Below are 11,517 nucleotides of genomic sequence, written 5' to 3'. Positions count from 1 at the left end.
GGATCTGGGTTTGAAGGATACTTTCGAGAACCAAAGATTGGACATGCAACACCTGGCCCAGACTAGAAGGAAAACAGGCAACATTTCTGTAGAGCATCTGCCTCAGCAGGGTGCATGGAACAAAAGAGCAAGTTTGGAAAAGATGCTTCTGGGTTAGAGGGGTTGAAGGTATGTTAATGGGGAAGAAAACAACACACACTTAAGTTGATAACATTTATTTTACATTAGGAAAACCAAAATAAGATACACTCTAGTAAACTCTCCAACGAGAGTGGACTGCCAGCTGGCAACTAATATTACATTTATTGTTTAACGAAAAGAACTTATACATTTGCCAGAATAAGGGATACAACAAGTTTCACAATGTAAAGAGACTCTTCTCAGAAGTCTATAACCCACTCCAACTTTTAAATTCAATACCAAACAAAAACCCTTCCCTTATTCAATCCCATTTTTACGTTCTTCCCACCCATGAAATTACTAGCACAATACACAATCCGGCAGCTGCCTGCCACTTGTTCTGTGGTCTTTTTTTAAAGGTCAAGAACACCTCTTGCTCTCTGGATTGTTCTCTTTTACAGGTGAGAGTACTGCATTTTCCATTTTCAGAAACTTTCAGACACTCTGACAACAACAGTTATCTAGTCTCTGCAAGTAGAGTTACTGGAACTGGCTTGGCACTGCATTCAACGTTCAGTTTTTTGCTTATCCATCTGATTCAGGTCAGGCTTTATCCAAGGCGAGCTGCTCTGGAACACCCAAAGCTGTCTGCAATTTTACAGATAAAAAGCTTTGGAGTACAGAAAGTTTCCAGCGAGGAAGGAGTATAAGTCCTCGCAGAATGAACAATTTAATGGAAGAAAAACTCGGAATTACCATGAAGACTATATGAGTCCTACACCCATCCCAAAAATGGCTTCCATAAATATTCTGCCATGGTCAAACTCTTAGCTATTCAGTTCACTTCCCTTTCTGGGACTCAATTAAGGGGCAGTACTGAAAAGCCACTTTGACTGAACCGATGACTGGCTGCCATACTATTTGCCATGTTCAGAAGCTGCAGAGAAAGTTGTTCCTCACACATCCACACATATTTTTGTTAGATAGTGTGGCAGAGAAGGTAAACAGTAGAAGCCACTCTTTGGACTCTAAGCCTATACTAATATAAAACATTAATTCCTTTAACAGAAGGATCCTTGTCCCATACAGGACACCTGAAATGTTCTGTTATCACTCGCATTGCTGACTAGAGGATAAAACAAAAATACAAAGACGTCACCCAAAATTGATCTTCTCACACTCCATTTCTCTTCTTCACAGACTTCCTAAGCAAAACTGTAGAATTATAACAGCGACCCTGTTTCTGGCTCAAGGCACCCCATTTGAAAAATGTAAGTCATGAAGTCCCCTTCTACATTTTGAACTTGAGTGGCTCCAACAATACTCAGCCAATCTCTGGAAAAGTTCTTTTATTATCATTATTTTAATGAACTTCTTTTAAACTGATTGTTCCAAGAAGAACCCTATGAAATACTACATAGAAGACCAGTGCCAGAGACGTTCTCAATTCTCAGATGTCTCCAGTGTTGAAACCAGAGTTTCACGGGTGGCCGTCACTGATCTTATCCCCAATAATTCTATTTCAGAAATGCATACCGATGCACAGTGAGCAGTGGAACTGCACATAAGCAGGGTATTGTCTAGGCAAGTCTTATCTAGTTCTATCACACCAACACTGATTAAACACCTTCAAGATCTTCGGGCTTCAGCCACTGACTAAAGACCACACAATTCCATAATCTTTAAAATTCACTTTGTTACTTGCATTTTAAAGGAAGAAATGTGTGTTCAAAAATACATTTCCTTTAAAATGCTAATAGTGTAGCAGAGAAGCCAGTTTCAATTAGTGAAGCCAAGAAGAAATTAGTGACACTCTTCCCAGGCCGAGCCCTGAAGCAAATGGAGGCTACTAAGCTAGAAGGCTGCATTTATAAACAAACGGGGATGCATAATTTTGTCTTGGCTTTTCCCCCAGTTAAGACAGATCTTTAACATTTTTCAACAGAATTCAAGATGGAGAACAGTTAATTTGCTGGAATGTTCAAAACTGGACTGACCAGCCAGAAAGTTCACACTAAAAAAAAAAGAGAGAAAATTGGAGGGATTGGTTGTCATAGTTGCTAGCACCTTAACTTTTAAGTAAGTTTTGATTTAAGCCAATCTGAAGTTTCCAAACTCTGCAACTTTGGGTATCTTTCTTTCCCAACTAAAAATGCCAAGGAACTGTCAGAATTCTTTAAGCATAGATTCTTCTCTACTCTTTTTGTCTGTTGCCACAACTTAGAGAAAATTGTTACAACTTCTCAGTGAGGGGAAAAAAGTCATCTGCTACAATCCTGCACACAACCTATGGCTGAAATCCCACTAACTTCATAGGGATTTGAGATTGGCCAAGTGCAGGATTGTCACACCAGTTTACACACCATGAAGTGACAGCCTACAAGGGAACTTTAGGAGACATGGAAGCAACCAACCAAAGTTTCTCATCCAACATCATCCTTCAATATTCAGTTTTAAGAAATCAAGAACAAAACAAGTATAGAGAAGTTCTAGGACACAATATTTCTCCAATTAGAAGCCAGACAGTCCTTTTCTTGAAGCAAGGAGAGAGAAAGCTATACTGTGGTTTATCAAAGAACTCTTCAAGCTGCAGCCCGAGAGGTATTCTTCCGCACAGCAAAGATCTGGAAGGCACTAAGGGCTTTGAAAAGCAGGACACACAAGTCAATTACAAGGCAACCAAGTGGGATAAGACTGCCCACAAGCATCTGGAATATAGTAGCTGCTGAAGTTTGCATCACTGACATACGGAGCAGGCTGGTAGTAGCAAGTGACATTACTAGTGCTAGGGATGATGTTTTGCTCGACCAGAACTCTGAGCGCCAAAAGGGAAATCAGGTTCAGGGTCTGCCTTCGTTCATGTCCCATGAGGCACACCGTACTCTCGTTCACCACCCTGCGCAAGGTCATAAGATAGTCATATTTGCTTCTGTCTTCTTCAGCAAAGTGGTTCTGGAGGTACCTCTCCAATTTACGCTGCTGCTCCAGAATATCTGGGAAGTCTATGAAAAACCTGGAACACATGTAGCGCTCTAGACTTTTGATCTCCTCTCTGTCCATGGGCTTGAAATTCCTCACAAGGAGGTTGCTGTACTTCAGGAGGCCCCCGCCTCTGATCTCCTCAGGGTTCTTTGTAGCGATCAGTCTGTTCTGAAGGTGATCCAAGGCCTTCTCAAAGTCACCATACATGCTCTCGCCAATCACAGTGGGATGGAAGTGCGCAGACATCGGATTTTCTGAGCAACTGTAGTACAAGAGCAGCGAATCTAGTATTATTTGGAAAGAATCCACACTGAACTCAAACTGCCGCCTTATACGGTCCACAAACTTTAGTTCCACATTCCTACCATGATTATTGGAAAGAGAGATTAAGCTCCATCGGTCAACTTCAGTGTACACCTTCACCAGCTTCTGAATGTAGGCTTCCTTAAGGGTCATGGGGCTAATTTTCTGTTTGCTCACACCTTCAGGCAAGAAGTTTAAAAGGGACTGTAGAACCACATCTCTGACAAACTGGAACTCCATCTCACTCGGGAGGGTCACTTGAAAGACAAGGTCCAGATCCTTACAGCCCAGTCCGTTATCTTTGACCAAGACTTGACCTGCTGCAGACCCATTCAGACGGACATCGTGCACCTGAATGCGGGCTTCCTCCAGCCTGCTGCGGACCGTCTGGATGACATCCTTCAAGGTTACTTTCAGAGTTGGGAAGTTGCCTCGTCCATGGATTGGTACCACCTCTGACAGGATCGTGTGCAGGCGACTGACTTGCTCCCAGCTGAGCACGCTGCAGGACACACAATTCGCTTTGAGCCCGTTCTCAGCCATCGTAGAGTCAGATATTCAAAGTAACTAGAAAGAGGGGGAAAAACATTTGTAGCAGATGGCAAAATGAGACCATGATGACATAAGACAATAATTATTCCAAGGGTAGAGACATGGTGAAGCCTTAGTGGTGTTAACAGCCTGGGTACCTGTCTGTTGCCCTGGACTCTATAGACCAGTAATTCCTCAGTACTGGAGTTCATGGTTCTGGCAGCTGAAGCAAACTCCTTATGCTCATCATATCTTATCTGACTCTGTTTTTCCAACATCCTTCCTGAAAACAGCACTTCTGACAAAAGTAACTCTCTCATGATTTGCAGTGAAAGCTGATGTGAAAAATCCCTTCAATTTCTCTGCAGCCTCCCTAGATTCCTTTAGCAATCCTTTCACCCCTTTGCCCCATCTCCCTAGCCAGATTCCCATTCCTAAGGTATTTAAAGACATTCTTACTGTTTAGCTATGTAACCCCCCCCCCCCATTTATATTTCTTCTCCGGGAACTTCTTTATTTGCTAAAGAATCACACTTTTTAAGAGGCCTTTCTGCTTTTGATTACTTTCTTAATTTTGCTGTGGTGAAAGAAAGAGTATATGGCGAAGTCAAGTGCGACGGGGGGGTGGGGAGCAGAACAGGCACACAGCCTGCAGACAAAAAACCCACTTGGAATTATAATATGGCATATCTGGGGAGAGTAAAAAAAAGCAGTGCAGAGTTGGAGACCATCTACAGTTTGGTTCAGAGAATAACAACATTTGATTTATATACCACCCTTCAGGGCAACTTAACACCCACTCTGAGGTTTACAAAGTATGCCATTATTATCCCCACAACAATCACCCTGTGAGGTGGGTGGGGCTGAGAGAGCTCTGACTGACCCATGGTCACCCAGCTGGCTTCAAGTGGAGGACTGGGGAATCAAACCAGGTTTGACTCCAGATTAAAGTCCCGCTACTCAACATAGTAGAGAGCTCTGTGCAACAATGCCCTTGAATAAAGGGACAGGTAAAGTCATGGCCTCTGACCCTTCGAAAGCTGTAACTTGGGAGGTGGGCTTCACAAGAGGTATGGGGCCAGGCACCGACAGCTTCTTCAGCACCACTGGTCTTCTCACAGAGGCAGGAAGCAGAATGACTGAGGATTCCTTCCCACCACGGAAGAAACCAAGTTCTGCCTTCATACACAAGGGAAGGAGTCATCCATTCAGGCCAGGTGACTACTGTGTAAGGGCTAACAGATGCTAGACAAGTTTATTGTTTTTTTTAAAGGAAGAGAAGTAAGCTTGTACCTCTTTCTCCATCCCATGCATTGCCACCGAAGTGACTCTACAAAGTGACTTCCAGAATTTGCTTGCGGCACACACTGTGCAGTTCAGATTCAACAAGGAACTAAATTCTTCATTAGAAATATCTACAGCCTTTTGAAAGCTGCATTAACAAGTGTTTTCTACAGGTTAACATCTAAGGCTCCTAATGCAAGTTCATTTCCCCATGAAAGTTCAAGGGAAACACTGAAGTCAGCATTTCTCAATATTGAGAGTACTGAGACAGGACAGGAGAAAACCAGGGGTCCATAATGCTCTCCGTAAATGACACGTTCAAAAGCTATTAAAATATACAGACGCATCCTGTTATTTGCATTACACAAAATTACAGAGAAATGGACTATAAAAAACTGCGGAATCTATTCATACCATTTGTTCCAATACAAATAATTTTGCTGTCTGCTGAAATAAAGCAATAGCGCATTCCGTTTCATTCAACTGTGCTCAGCGTTTGCTTTTTTCATTTCAGCCAAAATCAGATTTTCCGTATACATCTTCTGTTCTGGAACACTGTGCATTTTTAACTATGGCTGCAGTATTTTTATCTTCATGATTCTCAGCTGAGGTTGAATCCAAAGCAGGACGGTCAAGTGAAACTGGCAGTGCCTTTCCTGACCTCTCCCTTTTCCTATAGGTCAACCAAACACCGCAAGATTCTGCTGCCGGGGGTGGGTGGATCGAGGCCTTAAGCACCGTGTGGAGGTAAAGCAGGAGCCTGCAGAAGGGAACAGGTGAAGAATGCCCTCCCCTCTCCTTCACCAACAGAAGGTTGTTCTCTCCACCGGCTGAACAGCATATTTGGACCCAACTCACTGCCTTTTTATTCATTTCAGGTATGGTATGCAGTAAAATTTTTCATACATCTAGCCAATTCTAAATTATGTTATTTCATAAATATAACTTAATGCCATATCCCAGGATAAAAAGACTTCAGTGAATGACCAACACTTATGTTTAGGGTCAGCATTTTGGGGGATTTTCTTTTGTGCCTCTCAAATTTAAATATCCCAAGAAATAGCTCGAGAGCTATGCGGGGGGGGGGGGGGCTTCCATCATGCCATGGAAAAGTAAAGCCTCCCCATTCTCACACTCTTGTTTATCATCCAAGAGAGAGTTCCATGAAATTCCAAAGCTAGCTCACTACTATTTAGCCCAACTAGTTCTAAAAGGAATTTTGCAACAGCTTGGATTTCCCAGGCCTTCTAGAGCAAAACAGTGCCATACACTGGTGGTGTATCACAATCAAACAAGCAAGAAACTCCCCCCACCCCATACCATATTGCATAGGGGATTTTTTTCCCAGCAGCTTTTACCAGTCAGCCCAGTAAGACCTTTCCCCAAAGCAATTCCCCAACAGCCCACTCCTTCCCATGTTTTACAGCACATTCTACTATACTTACAAAGTACAACTGGGGAAGCTATGTCAGTATGTGGCACCAAAACATCTGTCTTATAGTACCAAAAGACTATTTATTTTGACATAAGTGTGTGATTGGTGGACTTGGGCACTCTTTATCTTGGAAACCTACCAACTGGGACACATCTCCGTACAGTTCTAGCTGCCATCCAGAGCAGCGGTAGGCGGCAGCAGCAGCACACCAAACCAGTTGGCTCAACTCTCGGGGCCAATTCTTCACGCGCACAACTAAGCACAGCCCTTGGGGCACTGGCAACCCTGCTGGGGCTAACAGCATGGGCAAAGGGGACAGGCTTGGCTCAGGCCTATCATCTGCCTCCCAGATGAGTCTGAGACCCTGGCAGCTTAGCTGAGCGCTGACTTGGCAGCCCCAGTGTGTCCTGCTAAGTACAACCCTGGTCTCTCTCACAAACACCATACCCTTGCTCATCAGTGGCTTTGCAGGTGAGTTTTTGGGGAGGGGCAAAAAGGTTGCTTATTCCTAATCCAGAGTGCACCACACCATACGGCATGATGCAGTTTAGAGCCAAGCACAGCCACACTGATTTCAGTTCCTTATGCCAGGCAGTTTCAAGACTACTAGACTACCAAACGAAGTGAAGAGGCAGACTGATGCAGTCAGAGAGCGGGACGCAGAGACAGAACAGGCCCAAGGAACACGAAGGCCTCCCCTGCAGCTCCCAGCTAAAGCCACTCCAGTGTGCAGATCTCCTTCTCCTTCACAGGCCTCAGGTGCTCAGGCAGTTCCCATATCTATCAGCAACAATTGCGCAGGGTCTAGACTATGAAATAAACCCAGATACCAACTTTGCAGCGCTGTCAAGGTACAAAACAACAGCCGCCATGCTGAGGGGTTCATTCACTTGGGCCATTTTCACACTGCTTACCGGCCACGGAACATCGCACCGAACTCCTGGGACAACAGCGTCTTGCTGGCACGATTTCGCACAAGAACGGTAGTTCTCGCCAGGAAGACGCTGTCATTCCGGGAGCTCAGTGTGATCTTCCATGGCCGGTAAGCAGTGTGAAAACAGCCATATATAAACGTCCATCAGCAATAGCCTTCTATAAAAGAATCCAGTCTCCAGGCAGAAAAAAGACAAACTCAACATAAAAATGGCTGCCTTCTTTGTAGGAGAGCATGTCACTCTTCCAGGACACTATTGCTGCAAACCTGAAAGTCACTCTTCCTTAACAAATATACTTCACAAGACAGGCTCTTGAGTTTTCCTTAACAGAACTGTATTAACCAGGGGTGGAACAAAGTCATTCCTTTCTTAGCCATAGCTCAAAATGGGTAGCCGAATTAGTCTGTTTGTAGCAGTAGAAAAGAGCAAAAGTCCAGTAGCACCTGTAAGACTCACAAAATTTGTGGTAGGATATGAGCTTTATGTATCTGAAGAAGTGAGCTGTGACTCATGAAAGCTCGCACCCTACCACCAATTTTGTTAGTCATATAGGTGCTACTGGAGTCTTGCTCTTGTCTACTTTCTTAGCCAAGTTGAAGATGCTAAATGTTACTACTCAGAGCCACTACTCAGAGCCCTATGCTTTTTATTTATGCACTCTTAATTTTTTCCATAGAAACATGTATTTTGCATGTCACATATATATCACAACTTCCTCCCTCCTGTCTGTGTGCATAGTAGGTGCAAAACTGAGGAGTTGCTTCACACGCCTGATTGACGCAGGGGGCCTACCCGGCACGTGCTTTTCTGCTACCCTAAAGGCACTGGCCTTGAAGGTGCTGCAAATCCTCTTTGCTCAGAGGAGCTGGGGGGGGGGGTTCCCTTTCAGATCACAGCCCATCAACCACACAGACAACTCAGGAAGGAGAGAACACCGGATCTTGTTGAACCACGAAGGCTCCATGGAAGCCACGGGGAGGAAAGCAGGATTTGAGTCCAGTAGCACCTTTATTTATTTATTATGTTATAGTTATATTTAGTTATAGTTTATAGTTAGCTTTTCTCACTGAGACTCTGGGTGGATTACAGTCAACATCAAGGACATTTCAATAAGCTATAGGGGTAAATAAATACAACTTTACAAAGACATAACATTAGCAAAAATCAGATCGAGAGTTGAAGAAATGCTGAAATAGAGCATAAGCAATTCTAAGACTGGCATTAGACACTACATTAGAGTGTAAGCTTCCAGGAGTCAAAGCTCCAAGTGTCTGAAGAAGGGAATTCTGCTTACACGTTCAAATCTTGAGGGTCTCTAAGGAGCCACTGGACTCAAGCCCTGCTGTTCTGCTGCAGACCCACCCACCTAACTATCTCCAGGGAGGAAAAGAGGACAATGGTGGGTTTGCTATTTATTTGTTTGATTATTTATTTATTTAGCTATGGGCTGCATCACGTGCAGGGCGCTGAGTGGATCCCACCCAGGCCTGGGAGATGCATGCCACAGAATAAAGGGGCAAAGCGGGTTAGGCAGTATCACCTGGGGGGATGGTTGCCAGCTCCATGTTGGGAAAGTCCTAGAAATTTGGGAGGTCGAGTCTGGCGAGGGTGGGTTTGTTGAGCGATGGGACCTCAGTAGGGCAGGCTGCCCTAGAGCCCACCCTCTGAAGCTGCCATTTCCTCCAGGGGGGTTGCTCTCTAGAGCCTGGAGATCAGCTGTAATTCCACCTGGAGGCTGGCAACCCTAGCGCAGAGTGCTCGGGGAATCCAGTTTCAGAGTTTTCCGCGGATTCAATCCACAGTTGCAAGGCGCAGACCAAAGCCGGGGCTCGGCCCCTCTCCAGCTGCGGGGCGGGCTTTGCGTTTGCAGTCCCTTGCCCTGACGTGGAGCAGTGCTCAACGGGGCGCCCCATCGCGCTCCGCTCCGCTCCGCCCCACCCTCGAGCCCCGCAGCCCAAGCGCCGGGCGCCCTGCAAAGGCTGCCCAAAGCCGCGGGGCCAAAAGCGGCCGCTCCGGATCGCGGCTCCTCCAGTCTCTCCGGCAGGCGCAAGGCGCGCTCGCCCCGCCTCGGCACTCACCAGCGGCGCACCAGCCTCGCCCCAGCTCCGCAGCAGCAGCCCCAGCAGCCTCCCAGCATTGGCTCCCGCGCCCGCCCGGCTGTGTTTATAAGCGCCGCCGGCCGAGGGGACCACGCCCGCCGCCCTGCGAGGGAGCCAATCCCGGGGCAAGGGAGGAAAGGCGAAGCCTCCCATTGGCTGGCCTTATCGTGGTACAACGAGGTGCGTGTGAACGCTGATAGCGCGCTGATAGCGCTGGAGACTCCTGGGCAGGAGCAGCCAGCGAAGGGAAGGCGCTCCGGCCACTGAATAGCCCAGGAGAGCCCTAACTTGTCAGAGAGCCAGAGGAGTTAGTAGAGTTAGTCTGTAGTAGCAAAATAGTAAAGAGTCCAGTAGCATCTTTAAGACTAACCAACTTTGTTGTAGCATAAAGTTTGGAGAGCTGTGGCTCTCAAAAGCTTATGCTACAATAAAGTTGGTTAGTCTTAAAGATGCTACTGGACTCTTTACTAACTTGTCAGAAGCTAAGCAGGGTGGGCCTTGGTTAGTGATTGGATGGGAGACCTCCAAGGAAGATCAGGGTTGCAGAGGCCGGCAATGGCGAACCACCCTCTTTGCAGCTGTAATGGAGAGCCAAGCTGCAAAACCAGGACGCCTACATTTCCCATCAAAACTTGAGGGAAGCTGACCAGTGTCCAACCTGTGTCAGGCGTCACTTGTAGCTTGGCTCTCAGTCTCTTGCCATGAAAACTCCACTAGGGGTTGCCATAAGCCACCTAAGACTTGATGCCACTCTCCACCATAAGGTACGGTTAACTGCCCATCTGCACCTATGCATGGGCCATGTTTTAATGACAGGTGTGCACAACCTTTTCATCCCGCCTCTTCCTCCTAGGAGCTTGGTGCAGCTCCTTAATTTAAAAACCACACCGACCCTGAGAGGTAGGCCACACCAAAAGAGAGTGATGGCCCGAATAGTTGGCGCTTCAACCACACCCAGATGCTAGTCTGATTCTCCAGCAACTGTTCTCTACTGGGGAGGGGAGGGGGTCCTCCTGATCGGCACGGATTCCAGCCACACTTTCAGGATGCTGCGGCTCCAGACACGGCCAGACAACTCATTACGTCCCATATTTTAAAGCACTTTCACTATCACTTGGGAATCCCTCCACACACAGGCGCGCACACACGTCTCTTAGTGCACACTGTCGCCATTAGCAAGTCATGTTCACTTAAACAAACTCAAAGTCCCCTGTTTAACTCTCACTTCAGCCATTTATTAAGATAATAGATGCACAAGTTTATCTATTTGCTTCATTTATACCCCACCTTTGTCCCCAGTGGGGGATCCCAAGATTCATCATTATGGCTTAAGAGCATCCGGGTTCTTGGACCTCTGGGGTTTACATGGGAATAAGGCTTTATCTTCCGTTCCCCATTGGCTCTCCCTGGCCAACTTAATCCCTTTTTGACAAAGGACAATCAATTTGGGACAGGTTCTCTTTTAGTCATGGAAGCGCAGAGCCATTAAAATGGCAGGAGCATCCAGAAACAATTCTCTGATTGGCAGCAATACTCTCTGACATCAGAGATTGGTTAGATCCGCTGATCAGTCTCACCAAGGAGGCTGTCTTAGGTCAGACTCCACTACCTACAATCTGGAGGCTCTGGGCTTTGTCCCCACTGTGGAATGACCTGACTTCTGGAGATCCCAAGACCGGAGGTTAAGGAAGGACTCCTCCTCCACTGTCTTGGTGCTGTAAGGACCTTTGTACATGCTCTGAGGAACCTACTACAGCCTAGGAAAAGTGTACTTGGCTGAGTTAGCTCAATGTTGTTTTATTTGAGAGCCCATGTTCTGCATGACAGT

The 11,517-nt window shown here is 46.1% G+C and overlaps 1 protein-coding gene across 1 annotated transcript; it reads right to left on the bottom strand.

Annotated features, from left to right (window-relative positions):
* Positions 1-254: 254 nt before the first annotated feature.
* On the bottom strand, positions 255-9,718 carry TENT5C (terminal nucleotidyltransferase 5C). The gene is made up of 2 exons (XM_055002682.1): positions 9,669-9,718; positions 255-3,972 (listed from the first exon to the last, which is right to left on the bottom strand). Exon 2 carries the CDS (start codon positions 3,946-3,948, stop codon positions 2,785-2,787), a length of 1,164 nt encoding a protein of 387 aa, XP_054858657.1. The 5' UTR covers positions 3,949-3,972; positions 9,669-9,718; the 3' UTR covers positions 255-2,784.
* Positions 9,719-11,517: the final 1,799 nt, after the last annotated feature.

The sequence above is a fragment of the Eublepharis macularius genome, chromosome 18 (genome assembly GCF_028583425.1).
Source record: "Eublepharis macularius isolate TG4126 chromosome 18, MPM_Emac_v1.0, whole genome shotgun sequence".
Taxonomy (NCBI): Eukaryota; Metazoa; Chordata; class Lepidosauria; order Squamata; family Eublepharidae; genus Eublepharis; species Eublepharis macularius.
Note: the sequence above shows the minus strand (reverse complement) of the source record. Positions and strands in the feature narration are given on the sequence as shown.